Source organism: Antennarius striatus, chromosome 17, assembly GCF_040054535.1.
Source record: "Antennarius striatus isolate MH-2024 chromosome 17, ASM4005453v1, whole genome shotgun sequence".
In the NCBI taxonomy this organism is placed as follows: Eukaryota; Metazoa; Chordata; class Actinopteri; order Lophiiformes; family Antennariidae; genus Antennarius; species Antennarius striatus.
Window position 1 is genome coordinate 3,186,086 of NC_090792.1, and position 17,520 is coordinate 3,203,605.

Sequence of the window (17,520 nt, forward strand, 5' to 3'; positions counted from 1 at the left end):
AACCCGACTATTCTTCTGCTCTCCTTTCTCAGTTAAACTCCACCAACATCAGTGGATCGTACACTTAATATTATTTTTGCTCCGTCTGCCGACACTGCAGATTCACTGGAGAGTTATAATGTTGTCCTGTCCTACTGGTTTGTTATAATTTTGTGTGCAAAAACATCAAACTATCATGTAGTTCAACTACAATTCTGTTAGAATGATGTCATTCAGTTGATTCACTTGATAATCCCATCAAATAGAAATGGAATCAACTGTTTAGGGACTTGTTTGAAGTGGCTTCTGTTTGGCAGCTGGTCTGAGCTCAGGGGCCGGGGGCCCGTCTTTATTTCCTGTGATTGTGCTTAGGGAATGTCCTGTGGTAAACAGAATAAAGGAAATGTTGAGATGTCTGGATCCATGTGAGTGTTCTCAACACTTAGCATCCACATTCGAACCGTCACGCCGCTTAAACACAGAAAGGTGACACAGACTTGTGCGCAAATCCATTGTGCAACATAAACACCACTTTAAATCACTCCTCCTGCTTATAGAGGTCAATATATCAACTCCACTGAATGGAAAACATGATTTTCACATGGAAGTAGCAGCACAAAGTGATACATGGGCAAACTGCATTCATAATTACAATCTGTCTATTTTAATTTGATAAGTTTTTTTTTTTTAACTTTCTTGACACATTTATGGAGACTGTTTTTTTTTTACAGGCTTTCACCGTTTGTTTCTCATCATTCCTACATTCCACAGGTAAAAAATAAATTTGAATAAAAATGAAGTCTTGTCTTTTGCAAGAATCTGGTTTGTCAAACATTACAGCTATAAATGATGATGTTTTTCACGTTTCTTTGGCAGCAGAATGCTAATCATCACACGCTCACGCCCCACAGCAGCTATTGTGCGTCCATCCACAGGGTCCATTAATGTCGAAGTTCCTCTGAGACTCTGACCCTTGTATTGTAAGGCACCACAATTAAGGGAGTCAGCTTAAAAGCCTAAAGCCTACTATGGCCGGAAACATCTGGAGAAGCAGTCAAAACACAACCAAGTCAGCCATTGTTTTCTATTTCCAGACAGAACAGGTCGGTGGGAGAGAGAAAAAAAATGAAGCCATAATTGCGACTAAACGTGGTTTCCGTCTTTAGTTTGTGTCTCAAACAGGATGCAGGAGCATGAGTGTTAGTTTTCAGACCCATGCCATGAAACTTTGTAATTGGCTGAGAATGGACAACCACATTGGTCACATTTTACCTCAAATCTCACAAGGAGCATCTGGATTTCAACGATTTTGTTGATCTCTTGTGGCAAGTATGGTGTTAATTCTTCTACTGCTGCTCGTCAACAGCTTTGAGGGGGTTTCTGGAGCCGGGCGTGAGACGCTGTGCACCTCCAGTGTCTGCTTCACCCTTCACACGGACAGGATGGGCTTTGAGAAAGCCCGGCAGAGCTGCGTCCACAACGGAGGTTACCTGATGACTGTGAGGGACAGAGAAGAAGAGGATGCGCTGCGTTCTCTTCTCACGCAGATCCAAAGACGTCAGGACAGGGTGCTCAAATTTTGGATTGGGTTAAAACTGCAAAGAGGGAACTGTGTGTCCGCCAAAAAGACTCTCAGGGGGTTTAAGTGGGTGTCGGGTGAGGAAGACTCCGGCTATTCCAACTGGGAAAAAGAACCTGTCATCACATGCATAGAGGAGAGATGTGTGAGGATTCATTACACCTCATCAGGGGAGAACAATCTGAAGTGGCATGCTGGACCCTGCAAAAGCCCCAGTTTCTATGTATGTAAGTTTTATTTTAAAGGAATGTGCAAACCTTTGGCTCTACTGGGGCCGGGGAAAATAACCTACACCGCACCCTTCTCAGAGGAGCCGCAAAGAAATGAGATGCAATCGTTTCCACTTGGAACTTACGCTGAAATTCTATGCGCTGACCAACAGTCTCACTACTCGGTTTGCATGGGAGCGGACGACGTCTACCGCTGGAACGTACCTGGTCCGTTTTGCAAAACGGGAAAGCAGAATTGTTCGATTAACAACGGCGGATGTGAGCATCTGTGTCGTCAGGATGCGGATGAGGTTCGATGCTTTTGCAAAGAAGGTTACGACCTGGGTGAGGAGGGCCTCTTATGCTCCATACAGGACTTGTGTGGCGTTGACACCTGTGAGCATCAGTGCATTATGGGAGAGTCTGGGTATTCCTGTAAGTGTCCACATGGCTTCAAACTGCACGCAAACCAACGCAACTGCACCGACCTCAACGAGTGTCAATCGCAAGCCTGCGGGCTTCATTTGTGTGTGAATACGTACGGTAGTTACGTGTGTGTGTGCAGAGACGGCTACCGGATGGTGTCTGGGGAGTGCAGTGATATCAACGAGTGTTTGGATTCCGGATGTGAGCACGGCTGCTCCAACAGCGTCGGGTCCTTCTCGTGTCACTGTGATCAGGGGTTCACTTTGGTGAACGGCCGCTCGTGCGTCGACGTAGACGAATGCGTCAGTAGTCGCTGCCAGTTTGGCTGCATCAATACTGAAGGCAGCTTCCTGTGCACGTGCCCCCCAGGGTTTCTCATGCAGAACAATGGATCGTCCTGTACCCCGGACGAGACGGAATCGTCTTCTGGTGCATCGGAGAGCCCAGCTGACCAGGAAACACAAGAGAACATCACAGAATCTTTAACCAGAACCACAGTGGAGGTGCAACACCAGTCCCCTCACATGGACGCGTCGCTCCCTGACCCGGTGAACATCACGCATGAAGACCAGCAAGCCAACATGACCTCAGTGACGAGCGTCCCTAAAACAGTCAACAGCAGGGTGTTGATCTGTGTTCTGGGTTCAGTCATTCCTCTGCTCTTTTTAATCGCAGTGACTCTGGCTATTGCAATTTTCCGATGTAGCCGCACCAAAAAAGAAGAAAAGAAAAATGCCACTACGGATGGATACTGTTGGGTCTCCAGCGGCTTGGATCCACGTTTAGAGAAACTCTATGAGTCCATCTTGACTGATGATCTATGACCTGTTGGGATGGTGGAGACTTCTTGTTTATTTATGTTATTTATGTCATTGGGACATCCTCAGGTTAGAGGATGTGCTGTTTTAAGATACATATCAAACCATAAATTAGGAGCAACAATAAATCAGAAATAATTTGTCTTGAAAGTAAAATTATATAATTAAAATTATATCTAGGAATGGATCAATATTTACTTGGAATCGTTATGAAGGCGATGTGGGTGTTCCAGGTTTTATTTGACTTTTACATAGAGAACATTGTTCCATGATTTAATGATAAAAATGAGCATTATTCATTTTAATCTGTGTTTTGTCCGATTTTAAATGCCCTCATTCTATTCCCATTTTAACAAGACTTAATCCAGTCATGTATGTACTATTACCTGTCCACTAGACGTGTGATCCTGAGCCCAGAACATGTCGTCTCCTGTCAGTGATGTCACCATCAACCTGACCTGACATCAAATGATCATGTTTGAGAAATAAATAGGAACCCTTTACTGAGATTACCAACAACAGGATTAGGAATACCACTCCTGGTTGGTGCATTAAAATATATAAACTAAAAAAAGATGGAAAAATACAAGGGTGTAAAAATAGATATATAACGTACAGATAAATAGATAAACTGTAAAAGAAGAGAATGCACTTGAGTAATGTTATATTACATTTAAGTGATACTTGATTTGTCAAAGTTTGTAAATGTTCTTTACAATAAATTCACAAAGTTGGTAGATTGGGGTTTGAATCAGTATTCAGGAAGTGCAGATACTACTGTTCCGTTTTGTCAGCAGGTGTGGCGTTGAAAGGGTTTAACCACACCGGAGCTTATTCTATAAGACTGGAATAAGAGCAAACAACAAATTTGCCCTTAGCTCCTTCAGGGTCACTGATTTTGTTCTACGTGTTGTACTCATCTTTTTATACCACATGGAACTGGTGGGAGAAATATTCCTCGACTGTTTTTTTTTGTTTTTTTTTAATTTCCCTCACCTCGGCTGCATCAGAAGTTAATCTACAGCATGAACTGGCATCTGCTTGTCCACCATCATGTTTGTCTCTTAGCTGTCTCCTCCACTTCCAAGAGGGGGGATTTATTCGTCTGTGTCACCTTCAATAAATACATAAATAACAGAGACGAAGCTCACTATATTGTTCTTTAAAGCTGGGGGTGCTTCACATTCCGGGAACACTTAAATTACAGTCGAATTCTTCGGGTCTTCACTGTTTGAGTATATTGGAGCAACTCAAAACAGCTCCTGACAAATGCATAATGTTCCCACATTTGCTGCAGGCTCCGCTGGTATTTGTGCACAAAATAGCAAAACACACTTCTTTTCCTGGATGCAGTTTTTTTTTTCTTCTTTAAATATGATATCATGATAAAACATGTGTATGCTTTAAGATTAAAATAAATAAATGGTTCTGAATTAGGAGCTGTCTTGTATGTACAGAGTCATGATCGTTGCCTTTACCAACTGGGGAAAAAAATGTTTTAATCTCTTTTCCTTCCTGTCTTTAATGTTGTCATTGTCCAGAAGGGTGTTGCTTCCTGTGTAGGTAGCCACTGGGTCTACATTCACCACAACTTTACAGAAGATCTACTGCCCGACATCTCAATCCTGTTTGTACCAGTGAGCATAATGAATCATTTCACATGGCTTATTTTTGTATTGTCAGTAAAGATGTGCTTTTGCATGTTGCAGACTGGCATTTGTAGGCCGATTTGTACCGGCAGCGACTGCATTACTTTAAACAAAGACAGGGTGGATTTTAACGCAGCTGAAGGAGCGTGCCACCACAGGAATGGAGAGCTGGTGACATTTCAGCCTGAGATGGAGACGAACATCCTTGACATTTTGAGTCAAGAGTTGAATGGCGACTTCTGGATAGGACTGCGTTTACCGGCTGGGGCTTGCAGCAACCTTTCGGCTCCTCTGAGAGGCTACGAGTGGACCTCTTCTCATGTTCAAACAGGCTTCACACCATCATCCAGCACTTGGAAAGATAGCGTTAAAGTCTGTTCTCCACGCTGTGTGTCACTTTCTCTTGATGGAAAGTGGGTAGAGAGGCTGTGCTCAGACAAGACTGAAGGTTACCTTTGCAGAACAACGCACAAACATGCGTGCCAGGCACAAGAATTATCTGAATCGCATGTTTTCCAAAGCTCTGAGGGCTGCAAACCAGGTCCCTGTCAGCATGATTGTACAGACGTAAAAGGAGGCTATAAATGCTCTTGTTTCAAAGGATATATTCCAGACAGCAGGGACCCCAGGCAGTGCAAATTGCACTGTTCACAAAAGAGATGTCCTGTGATATGTGATAATCCCAACCAGTGCTTTTGTCCTGATGGCTTTTTAAATAGCGATACAATTTGTGAGGACATTGACGAATGTTCCATGGACAGTTGTGATCAAGATTGTAAAAACACCTTTGGAAGTTTTGTGTGCTCCTGCGCAGAAGGTTTTGTGCTTAAAAATGAAGTCAGATGCATCAAGTCAGCTCCCAGTGCGAAAGGAACTGTTCAACCCGCCGCCAACAATAACACGCTGAAGGCCTCGTCCGCTACTGCCGGCAGTTTTCTCTGGATATGGATTTGTGTTGTTGTGGCTGTCATTGTGTTTATATTTGTGTTGAGGCTTTATGTCGTCAAACGCCAGAAACAAAGAGAACAAAACTCCAATCAACAGCCTGCCGTTCCTGCGGACAACATTGAGTGCTAAATTTCAATCCAAAACTGATGAAAACAATCACTGCTCTTCTCAGTATTTACAGTTCGACAGACTTTTCTACGCAGTTACACCATATATGTCTAATGATCGCAGAGAGTGTAGAATATAACGGGCTGGAACGTAAGTAACGCATTGTAAAAATATGTTTAGCATCAATTAACATGAACACATTAAACTTGCAACACTTTCAAACAGCTTCAATATTTCATTGTTCAGAATGTGTCTAAGGAGAAGCTTGGAGGTTATCATGAAAAATTGATCATGAAAAGTATTTCTCACTATTTTACATTAATATTTTAGTTTCATGTGTAAAATTGTCAATTTTAAAGTAATTATCAAGTTATTTAAAGTAATTCTTCAAAACAAAAGGGGCTTTCACCAGAGCAGATGAAAACATTGGTGATCAGAAGTGCTGTGGAGTTGGCAAAATATGATCAATAAGGTATGACCAAAAATAAAATCTGTTACTGGAGCACAGCAGAAAATAGCCTTCTATGTCTGATCTGAAGAAATGAAGAACCTTAAGCAGAGGACTGCTGAGGAACATTGTTTGGAGTAGATAACAGATCAACTTGTGGATCATGCCATGACTAACCTTAATTAACTTTTAGACCCTGATAATAATTTCTACTACAACAGGATGGACAACAGATGGATCGTCTATAATGTTAACAAACCTTGCTCTTAGGGACAATGCAAACATGGTTAGGCTCTAGGTTACATCTGGGATGAAGCCTAATATCTGGAGATGCAGACAATTGGATTTAAGACGTTATGACTACACTGATAAGGGAATGGAAGGTTGAGACAACAATGTGACACAATGATTGTTAAAATTCAATACATGAATTGGTTGAAAGACATTTTGTAATGAGAGAAGCGTTTAAATTGAATTCTGTGGACGGAGACTACACAAGCCACATGGCTTCTACCCGTCAGCCCTTTTTTGTATGTTGTTGATGTCGCAAATAAGATGAAGGTGGTGAAGATGGTTGTAATGACATGTCTGAAAAATAAATAAATAAAATAAATAAACAGTAAAACTGTAGAATGAACAACGAGCCCTTCTGCTGCTGCTTTCCTTCTAAATTCACTTTCAGGTTTACTTCTTGATATGAATGTTTGCGGCTGTGCATGTAAAATAGATTCATTGAACTGAAATCTGAAATGTACATAAAATTGTAACAGTTCATAGTGACCATTATTGTGAGCAGAGCACCATCTGCTGTTCAGCTGAACATAATGTTGAAAAAGGGAAACCAGCCGCTGTAAATAACACCCGCCCATGTGGATTCCTGATTCTTGACAAATCTTGAGTGAAAGAAATCAAAAGCTGTCAAAATAAATGTAAAAAAAAACCACTTTGAAACGTTGGACTATTCTCAATCAATAACTGGAACTGTAAAGAACTGTAAAATTACAATGTTAAGCATAATAAATAAATAAATAAATATATATATATTTTATATATATATATATATATATATATATATATATATATATATATATATATATATATATATATAGTAACTGTTAAAATAGAACAGGTAACTGAAAAAAGCCAATGTTTGAAACAATCCACAATAGACCTAGTCCATATATATATACAGTATATATATATACATATATATATATATATATATATATATATAGTACTATATATATATAGTACTATATATATACAGTACTATATATATATAGTACTGTATATATATACTGTGTATGTATGTATGTATGTATATGTATATATATGTGTGTGTGTGTGTGTGTGTGTGTGTGTGTGTGTGTGTGTGTGTGTGTGTGTGTGTGTGTATATATATATATACATTTTTGTTATTTGTTGCCATCTGATTTTGTCTTGTGATATGAACTTTCATTAGCCTCCTTTCGTAAAGGGAAATCAAGTCTGTTATTGCACCACTGAAATAAACTTCATATCAAAAACCAAATACCAAGACATGAGATACTTACCTTTGACAAGGAGGTTGTTTTCACTTTTGTCATTTGTTTGTTTGTTTCTACTTATATTTTTCAAAATGAGCCGTTTTCATAAAATTTGGTGGAGGAATGTTGAATAATACAGAAAAATTAAACATTAATAACAGATATGATTAGGACTTGGCAGAGGTATATACCCTCTGACTGCCAGTCTAGTTGTAAATGCACATTATCCATAATAAAGTGTAACAGTTCAAATATTACCTTAAGTAGTCTTTTTTTATTTGCCATACACTGTATAACAATTAAAAATGAAAAGAATCCATTAGGCTTCTGCTACTAACATTGGGTATTGCAATCCTGGTTGTACATGATGCATTCCAACAGTCTGTACATTAAAGTTCTTACAGCCGCTGAGCGGAAGCAACAATCACAACTCTGAATCATTTTCAGCTCCACTTTTCAGTCTTTTGACTGTTGTATTATTCATCTAATCCCAGGAAAAGCATCATTCACCTACCGTTATAGCTTCAAACATCAATTTAACGCTGTTTTTTTTATTGAACTTGTGCTTGTCTTGGGGCAGCTGTACTAATTCCAGTACAACCAAGTTTATTTTGTGCAGTACATTGTTTACTGGTTGCTGGACTTTTTTACTGCATGTTAAATCCTGTAGATCTACTCTTTAGATCCTGTTTTCTACGCTGGACCAAATCTCTCCCCAGAGGAGAGAGCAGAGCAGACATATCACTCACATATTTCCAGAAACAAACATGACTGAGAATCTGCTTTATGCAACAATCATTAGCAACAGTGAACTCGAGGTTAAACTAGTTAAATGGCTTATACCATAACAAGTCTGAACCGGAAAATCCCCAAACCATTTCCATGATTAACTTCTGACTTTATCTCTTTCAGCCTGTGAGGTTCCTCTGAAAATAAACCCACCACATAAGACTGCTTTCTGATAGACGCTCCAGCACGTAGACTGCAGTCACATTTTCACTGTTTTACTCTGGTGCTCATGATGTACCTAACTGAGTTTACATCACTGAGCTTTAATTTAAGAACATATAAAAGTAATGTAAAGTGATATAATTGTTAATCCTCCCAAGAATCAACTGTGCTAACAATAAATATTTCAGATTGATCTCTCAGAGTTGTGTGTGTGGACTAAGACTGTGTGTATAATAAAGTAGGTGAGTGAGATATGAGACTGGGTATTACAACCCAGACCCGGATTTCACCGGTTGTAACTGATAAGCTCACCTTTGACGGTAAATACAGGATCATCAATTTAATCAGCCAATCACAGCAGGAGGAGTTCACCTTAGGGCGGGACCTCAGACAGAAAACTGATGTGTGGCTGACAGACAATATCTCTTTGACTACAGTTGAAATACTTTTTCATTTGTATATGGTTTAAACCTCATAGTCGTAATATAATGGGGGCATTCTTCCGAAAAGAAATATTTTTGTCGATTAAAATAGAAAAACTATAAATAAATAAATAAAATAAATATTTTTATGATAAATTATAATTGTTTTTTTTATTTTTAATAAAATTTTTGCTGTCATTATTGAACAAGCAGTGTATGGTCAACTTTTAGGATAAAATGGTAAACTTAAAAACACATCTACATATTATTCGATCATCGTCATTAATTCAATCGTGCGTACTGTTTACTGCAACGAGCTACGAATGGACACGAATATCAACACGGAAGTGGGAGGGGTCACCATTTCTGTTTCAACCAATCAGAAAGTGGGTGTCACATATAGCGTAGTGTCATTGGGTTAAAGTTTGAAGCCTCCGCTTTGTTGATATAAATAACAAGTGAACTAGCATGTGGCTACACATCGTGACAGATAAGCAGCTGTCTGTTTACACACAGTTGTGACGTGTTTGCGCCATAACTTCGCCTTCTGCCGCGTCCAGCAGCTAACAGTAAAACATGGCAGCTAATTCCAGCAGCACCATGTCGGTCGACAGCGTTTTCAGGACCCGATCTCTCGGCGTGGGAGCCGAGGGTCTCCCTGACCAGTATGCCGACGGTAAAGCTGCCAAAGTGTGGGAGCTTTACATCGGAGACACAAAGAGTAGGACGCAGGAGTATAAGAGCTGGGTGGTGTCCCTGCTGAAGGAGCAGGGCGTGCGGAGGGTGCTGGATGTAGCCTGCGGAACGGGGTAATGTTCAACGGGGAGGGCTAAGACAAGCACCAGGCTCTCACTGAAGTCCATCAAAATTTAGGTCGATTTAAGAAATTCCTTTTAATCAGGAAACATTTCAGTGGTACAGCAGAGATTTAAGAAAATTTCTCTATTTGCGCATCAAATCTTTAATTCGGCATCGTTTCCACACACCTAATCTATCCAGGGTAAAATCTGCTAATTTTGTTTTTTATGTTTATTTGATGGATAAATTTAAACATGATTTAGCTGATAGATTTCTTTTTTTTTTAAAGTTTTATCAATACATTTTTGCAAAGTAATGTAAATTACTATTTTATTCTTGTATAAATACATCATCAGGTAAGTTTTAGCTGAAATTTCAACTAGCCGACTCTTTAAAAACAGGACAAAATCCGGATTAGTCCACAGACTTAATGAATGAAAGTGCAGAGTTGCAGAGCAGCCACTGTTCCAAGTCTGTGAGCATGAATGTAAGCTCAGACATTACTTCCGGCAAATGTGTTCACCAGCAAAAACAGAAATCTTTTTTTCTTTTTAAATGACATTGATTTCCATAAACAAGAATTGGGCAAAACGTATTACATTTATGTGGTTCGGAGCAAAGTAGATGAACATAAGCAAGCTTTTTTCTTTTCTTTTCTTTTCTTTTTTTTTGATAGATTGTGTTGATACCTAATCGTGCCAAAATGGAATTGAACACGTGACTGGTGAGACATAGTCCACAAAAGCTGAATGTGTGTGTGTATCTGGGGTTAGATCTGTGATCTACTCATCCAGATAAGCTGAACTAGATGTTTTCACACATCAGTACGAACAGATGTGGGGGGTGGGGGGGGTGGTTCTGTGTGGCTGCAGGGAGCTTCAACTGGTTCCCAGCCTGTTTACTGTTCATTTGCTGATTATGTATCTGGGACAAGGTCAAGGCTAATCTTTGATCCCGGACAAGAAGACGAGTTACAATATCTTGTTTGCCTTGCCCCTCAATTTGCCTCAATTGCTGTTTTTTTTTTTTTTTTTTGTCGAGAGGAACTTGTGAAGGATACATTTGTAAAATATTACCATTTATTGACTTCATTGCATGTTCGGTGGTATATGTTGATGTATCTACAAAAATCACTCACTTTGCTCACATACTATATAAATGTCACACAGTTAAAGAAATTATATGATAATTATCTTTTTTTTTTCACCTTAAGATTTAGCAGAATAACCATTCAGTGCAATTTGTGTTCCTCAGAAGCAAAGGTTTATTTCACTCAGCTCTGGCTGCTGGGGTTTATGTTCATACAGTATGGAAGAAGTCTTCTCACTCTGAGCTTAATGTCATACCGTGTCGCAGTAGCATGGCCATCTCAGGCTACACTAACACGCTCACCGTGGAATGAGGTTCCAAATAGCCTATTTTTGGCTGCCTAAATGTGCCTCTATTAACAAACACTCCTGTCTTCAGATTTCACGAGCATCAGAGCACACTGATTGAAGTTATGACACTTACTATGACGACTTTTTGGTCTGAACCGTAGATGATTTCCTGTAGCTTTTGTCCTGCTTTTAACTCATAATTGTAAGATAACTGATGCTTGTAAGAGTGTTGCTGTTTCCTTATATAAAATCAGCTTTTATTTGAGACAATTAATTACTTGGTGGTGAAGGACACTAGAACTGCTGATATGACAGTTGATTCAGTCGTACTCTTTCATGCAGCATCTTAAGTCAGCGAACATCACCATTGTGAATTATTTTAGAAATACTGACACTGAAGATTATTAAGTTGTCAGCACGGCAATTGATAGCAGACAGTATTTGTGTTTACTGATCACGTTTTATTTTGCAGGGTGGATTCCATCATGTTGGTGGAGGAGGGCTTTAGCATGGTGAGCGTGGATGCTAGTGACAAAATGCTCAAATATGCATTGAAGTCCAGATGGGAAAGGAGAAAAGAGCCAGCGTTCGATCAGTGGGGTAATGCATCCTTCTTTCTGTCAAGACTGAGTTGTGTTTGAATGAAAACGTGTTTTTGTTTTAACGTCGGAAATCCTGCTGTGCTCATCGGCGTCGACATGCTCAAATAAACATCTTCATCTTTATCTCTTTTTTACTTCTTCCTCTTCACAGTGATTGAAGAGGCCAACTGGTTGACGTTACCAGAGGACATTCAGAAACCAGGAGCTGGATTTGATGCGGTTATCTGCCTTGGCAACTCCTTCGCCCACTTGCCCGACTTTAAAGGTACGTGAGAGATAGAAAGGCTTTCAACCAAACGTATTTTCTGAGATTCGATGCTTCTTAAGTTTGGCTTGACCCCGAACAGATGTGATCTGACAGAAAGTCGTTTTGTTGATGGTGGTTGTGCTTGTTCTGCATTGTTTTCAGGGGACCAGAGCGATCACAAGTTGGCCCTTCAGAACATCGCCAGTATGGTCAGACCAGGTGGGATCTTCATCATCGACCACCGCAATTACGACTACATCCTGGAGACCGGCCGAGCGCCTCAAGGCAAAAACATCTACTATAAGGTATGAATTTAAAGGGAGATTATGTGATATGTTTCTGACAGAGTGAGATTCCTTATTAACCAAACATCTGCTGCAGTCCTTCATCTTGAATATTTTAATTCTTGGCTGTAAATCATGTGGGTTTACATTAAAATTGGCCTTAAAGATAATGAGCACAGAATTATCAGATTTTAAGACAATTTAAAGGGAGAAACGCACGTACGGTATGAGGGATAGACAGATCAATGCAGAGATGGACCATAGTTCAGACTTCCAAACTTGAACAAATAGCTGCCATCAGAAATGTGGCTTTTGGGCAACAGAAATAGGTGACTCCCCCTCTCTTTCCCCCATAATGTTTTCCGTTTTCTTCCACCAGTCAAGCGGAGGCCCACCCCCCCCAGAACCGGGGTCTGCCTGACTTTTCTGCCTGTTAAAAGGCTTCACAGGGTAATTGGTGTGTATTTGTTGAATAAAGAGAGTGGTGTAGTCCAGCTCTGTTGGAAAGTTATGTGAGATAACTTTGGTTGTGGTTTGCCATCTAACAAATGAAAGTGACTTGATTTAATATAGAAACATAAAGACAAAACAGCAGGTGCAAAGATCTATGAGCCATATTTGATTTACTTAATTTTTCTGCAAGCATAAGTCCAAATTCCTTAATCCAACAAGAGTAGGCGCTCTGCAGATGGAAGGCGTAAGTACGAATACTAAGTCAACAATCATGAGCTGGAGATAATTCCACTTCATAAAGCTCCATAGTCCCACAGTCTGCTCTGGTGGTCTCAGTAAGAGTCAGTGGTTCTGTTCACTTCTTCCAGTCGGTTTTCAGCTACGCTTACTGAGGTCGTTGTACCACGGAACAGCAAAGATAGTCATTGTTTTATTGTTGTGTTTTCACACGTTGTCTTTTGCAGAGTGATCTAACCCAGGACATCTCCACCTCAGTGCTGTGGGTCAACAGTAAACCTCATATGATCACTCTGGACTACACCATCCATGTGCCCAAGGCCTCCCTCAACAACCTTCCTGAAGTAAGGTAGGTCAGCGCTCAGGGGCGCAGAACCCACTGGGATGTCCTCTGTGGGAAACAACAGTTTAAAGCAGGAAGGTTGAACCGAAACAAACAGATACCGAACAAGACATTGAGTACATTTAAACCTCTTCTTTAGTCATAGATGCCTTTTTTACAAATGTTTTAGCTAAAAATAATGTTTTATATAGAAATTAGAGACAGAAAAAAAACAAAACTCTTTTCCCAACCAGACTGACAATCAAAAGGAAATAAAGATAAATATTAATTGGAGCAGAAATTAACAATCAGCATCAGAATGTGATGAGAGAACAGAGGACGGGCTGATGTACTCATGTCTAGGATTGTTTGTTAGCAGGCAGCTACAGCGTTTTGCACCAGTTAAAGGTGACTCCTGGAGGACTGGGAGGCTCTAATATGAATATAATATATCTAATATATCCAGTCTTGAACTGATAAAATAATGAATGGGTTTCACAAAGTCAGGATGGTTTAGAAAGGGCTCCACTTTGACTAGAAGATGTGTCTGAAAATTTAAAATAAGCGTAGTGTTGTAATAACTAGTCTGATGGGAGTTAAACGTATTCTGATATATTTCCTTTGCACTATTCTCAAGTGACTGAGTGTCTAAGAGGATTAGATATGATCACATACTGAATTGTCTCATTGTGTGTTATTACACATTACCATAAATTAAATATTTGCCTTGAATGTTTATTGAATGTTTTTACTGTTTGTCTCACTCTCTGTACTGTTTAGCCACTGATTAGACTTTTTTTGTAATATTTACCTTCATTTACATATTGAATGGACTGTCATTGTCATGTGTGTGTGTCATTTATTCTTCTTAGTAAATTCCGCCTGTCCTACTACCCTCATCGCCTGGAGAACTTTAAGAGCCTGTTGAACGAGGCCTTTGACGGAAAACTGGAGCACAGCGTCTACGGAGACTTCAAGACGTACGTCCCTGGACAGACGCAGGCGCCGTGCTACTTCATCCACGTCTGCAAGAAGAAAGCCTGAGCCCCACCCATTGGCTTGATACACACACACACACACACACACACATACACATACACACACAGAAATGCAAAATGTGTGGAAGATAATAGCAATTTTATTTTAACAATCCACATGTTTTAATTAAATTCTATTTAAATCATAAATTATATTAGATTTTTACCCAAAAAACAAGTATTTCTTCCTGCCAGTATGTAATTATATTTATCCATCTAAATTGTGAGGATCCAATTCCCTCGGGATGAATATGCAGAAAGAAGTGTTTAATAAGAGGCGTGTGTTTATTCATACCAACTGCACCTACAAAACAAACTATACTAAAGACAAAACGATTCCACGGTTTAATTTCTCAACAAGATTCGTGGATTGAGGTAGCAAGTTGTGTGGGTGTCAAGGATTCATTTGGGGTTTTTTGATTTCCTTAAAAGTGCCATCCCTAAAGAAAACGTCTCTTCTGATATCTCCTAACCTCAGCGACACAATAAAACAAGATGGAGAAATAAGTTGACGAGTCAGAGAAAAAAAAACTGTATTTTAAATTTTAGAATGAAATGTCCCTTTAGTGTGATAACAGTTATGGTGGTGCCAACAGATAATATAAATTACAATTGTGTAAAATGTGTAGTTTTTCACGTCTTAAAGTTGTAATTCATTTAATTAGCTTAATGTTATAGCAACAGACCATCTTTGACTTCGTTAGGAACTGTCTTCCTGAAACTCACACAAACTAACCCATAAAGTCAAACCCAGGTTGGAATGTATTCCAGATTCACAGGACCACTGTTTTACTCATGTGTTGCTTGTGTTCTGTTGTTTTAAATGTGCTGTTTTTATGTTTTCCTTGTCTCCATTTTCTCCTCATCTTCTTCACAGTTAACATATTCTTATATATATACTGTATATATATATTCTTATATATATTATTAATCTTTCTTCAAAACTTTCTGACAAAAGAGTCTTAAGCATCTTTGTTCTGTGAATTTTATTTGAATCTGTGAACAAGATGAGGTTAAAAAAATCTACCTATATTGTGATAGTACTTCATCTCATTACAGGTCCTTACAGTTTTGTTTCACTCAGTTGAGATCCCTGTTCATTATAGGATAAGAGACTGGGAAATAAAAATGTTAATTAGACCTGAATAACCACTTTGGAGCGTGACAGTTGCTGTCAGGCCAGTTACGTCAGCTCTGTCCTGGAGCGTTGTTGGCTACCTCACAACATCCCCACCAGACTCACCACTCGATCACCTCTGACCTCTGGTTCAGGAGACTATCCAAAGCCAACTCTTCAGAAAATGTCTTTTATGTGGCATTTTAGTTTTTCTAAAGAGGATCTCTAAGTTCCTCTTATTTTGTAGTAAAATTCATGTTTTCAGTCTTAGCCTGCAATGCACCTACAGCAGCCACTCTGAGTATCAGCCACTGTAAGTGATAATAAACACTGAAGAGGCAACCATACAAGAAAACAATCACTTTAGATCTATTCATTATCCAGTGGCTGATGGAACTGGTTCAACGGTTACACCTAAATAACAGGTAGAAACCCAACAGAAAAATGCATGAACCAAAGATGTTTGAATGTTTTTTATTTTCAATTATTTTCTTTTTACTCAAAGGTAAGTAAACTTGAATGTAATTCAAATGTGCTCGATATTCTGTGACTTAAATAACTTGGTTTACCTGTAAAATGGGAGAAACAAGGTGGAGGAAGGCTTTATTTCTCGCTATTATCCATCGTCAAATTGGCTTTGATACCAAATCAAAAATGTGGTTTTCCCTGAAATAAAAGGAGTTGTGTGAGAGAGAGATCAAATATTGTCTTTTCTCCCTGAGAATACACGGTGTATTCAGATGATTTTCAGTGCCTCTTGTAGAACACTGGTACAAAGTAGTTCCCTGCTTAAAAATCACATGTCTAATTTTTTTATTTATCAGATTTCCACGAAGAATGGACTGAATTGACCATCAATTTTGGGTGCTAATCTGAATTTTACTTTCTTCACGTTCAATTTTTTTTTCTCAGGGCATGACAGATGAATTTTCACATTTTAAATAAAATCAAACATCTTTAGAAGGTTGATGTGAAGTTTTGTTAGTATCCAAATAAAAATATAGAACCACCAAATTTAAAAAGGGTTAGTTGTTACAAATCCAGTATAAATAAATCTGCTATGAATTGTGTAACAATGGTTACAGGATAAAGAGACTGGCGGTGGTGTGTTGTCTGCTGATGTTGTCCAGTGTGTGACTGGATGTTTGTATGGGTCTGAATGTTGATGTAAAAATAAAGTTGTCTGTCTCTTAAAAAGTATAAGAAGCTAAACTGTAAAAACAAATGATCATTGATAATGATTATGTATTGGAATTCTTCGCACAAAATAAAACATTTTGAAATAATTGACTAATTTTTATTTTCAGAGTATGTTTGCGATGTGACCCAGTTTTTCTGTTTTAAATTAATCGGGTAATGTGTGTTTACATAGTGATGTCAATTTTTTTAAAATAATTTTGTTTGTATAATATAATTAGAGCTGCTGTTGTTGGAGCATATGGGTTGATTTGACATGGTGGACGTTATTATGTTAATATAATAAAATGTCCATGTTTACAGGTCTCTACTTTGTCCTACACCTTATGCCTTTATTCACAATAATAAAACACTGAAAAATAATGCAGTGTTTCTAAAAGCTTGTAATGTATAGTGAAAAAAATAACCATCTGTTTACATCAGATGCCTGCTCTGCAATTGAAATCACTTTTGTTTGATTTTCTGCAAAATTTCCCAAAAATGCATTGATGGGTTCATTTTTGTTAAGGATTGACACCCAGGACCAACAAAAACTAGGTTACATTTTGGAGGGAGATTTGAAACCACTTGTACATCCAGGAGTTTATTAATGTTTATTTGTTTTTCAGAAACTTTATTTTAACATGCAATGGCTTAATAGGGGATGATGAGTGGCCATTCGCATAGGTTTGTGCTCTGTGAGTGCTGTCTAATTTTTGGATTTTATCCATTGTCTGTATTAATATTTTAGGATTTGGCCTATTTTAATCTTTTCAAAAATGCCTTTAATATTTAAGATCTTTGT

The 17,520-nt window shown here is 38.7% G+C and overlaps 3 protein-coding genes across 3 annotated transcripts; all 3 read left to right on the plus strand.

The window, feature by feature from the left end:
• Positions 1–1,086: 1,086 nt before the first annotated feature.
• LOC137610717 (complement component C1q receptor) lies at positions 1,087–4,826 on the plus strand. The gene is made up of 2 exons (XM_068338486.1): positions 1,087–4,638; positions 4,721–4,826. Exon 1 carries the CDS (start codon positions 1,311–1,313, stop codon positions 3,015–3,017), a length of 1,707 nt encoding a protein of 568 aa, XP_068194587.1. The 5' UTR covers positions 1,087–1,310; the 3' UTR covers positions 3,018–4,638; positions 4,721–4,826.
• On the plus strand, positions 1,705–7,046 carry LOC137610718 (complement component C1q receptor-like). The gene is made up of 2 exons (XM_068338488.1): positions 1,705–1,785; positions 4,553–7,046. Exons 1-2 carry the CDS (start codon positions 1,750–1,752, stop codon positions 5,735–5,737), a joined length of 1,221 nt encoding a protein of 406 aa, XP_068194589.1. The 5' UTR covers positions 1,705–1,749; the 3' UTR covers positions 5,738–7,046.
• Positions 7,047–9,518: 2,472 nt separating this feature from the next.
• gnmt (glycine N-methyltransferase) lies at positions 9,519–16,971 on the plus strand. Its single transcript, XM_068338535.1, has 6 exons — positions 9,519–9,872; positions 11,713–11,840; positions 11,994–12,107; positions 12,252–12,394; positions 13,291–13,412; positions 14,258–16,971. Exons 1-6 carry the CDS (start codon positions 9,640–9,642, stop codon positions 14,427–14,429), a joined length of 912 nt encoding a protein of 303 aa, XP_068194636.1. The 5' UTR covers positions 9,519–9,639; the 3' UTR covers positions 14,430–16,971.
• The last annotated feature ends 549 nt before the right edge of the window (positions 16,972–17,520 follow it).

What these genes read in the sequence shown, in the direction of transcription:
- LOC137610717 (XM_068338486.1), top strand. Translation starts at nt 1,311, where the DNA reads ATGGTGTTAATTCTTCTACTGCTGCTCGTCAACAGCTTTGAGGGGGTT.
- LOC137610718 (XM_068338488.1), top strand. Translation starts at nt 1,750, where the DNA reads ATGCTGGACCCTGCAAAAGCCCCAGTTTCTATGTAT. An exon ending in AAGCCCCAGTTTCTATGTAT is followed by an intron (nt 1,786 to 4,552) that starts GTAAGTTTTATT and finishes GTCATTGTCCAG; the next exon opens with AAGGGTGTTGCTTCCTGTGT.
- gnmt (XM_068338535.1), top strand. Translation starts at nt 9,640, where the DNA reads ATGGCAGCTAATTCCAGCAGCACCATGTCGGTCGACAGCGTTTTCAGG. An exon ending in GCAAAAACATCTACTATAAG is followed by an intron (nt 12,395 to 13,290) that starts GTATGAATTTAA and finishes TGTCTTTTGCAG; the next exon opens with AGTGATCTAACCCAGGACAT. An exon ending in AACAACCTTCCTGAAGTAAG is followed by an intron (nt 13,413 to 14,257) that starts GTAGGTCAGCGC and finishes TATTCTTCTTAG; the next exon opens with TAAATTCCGCCTGTCCTACT.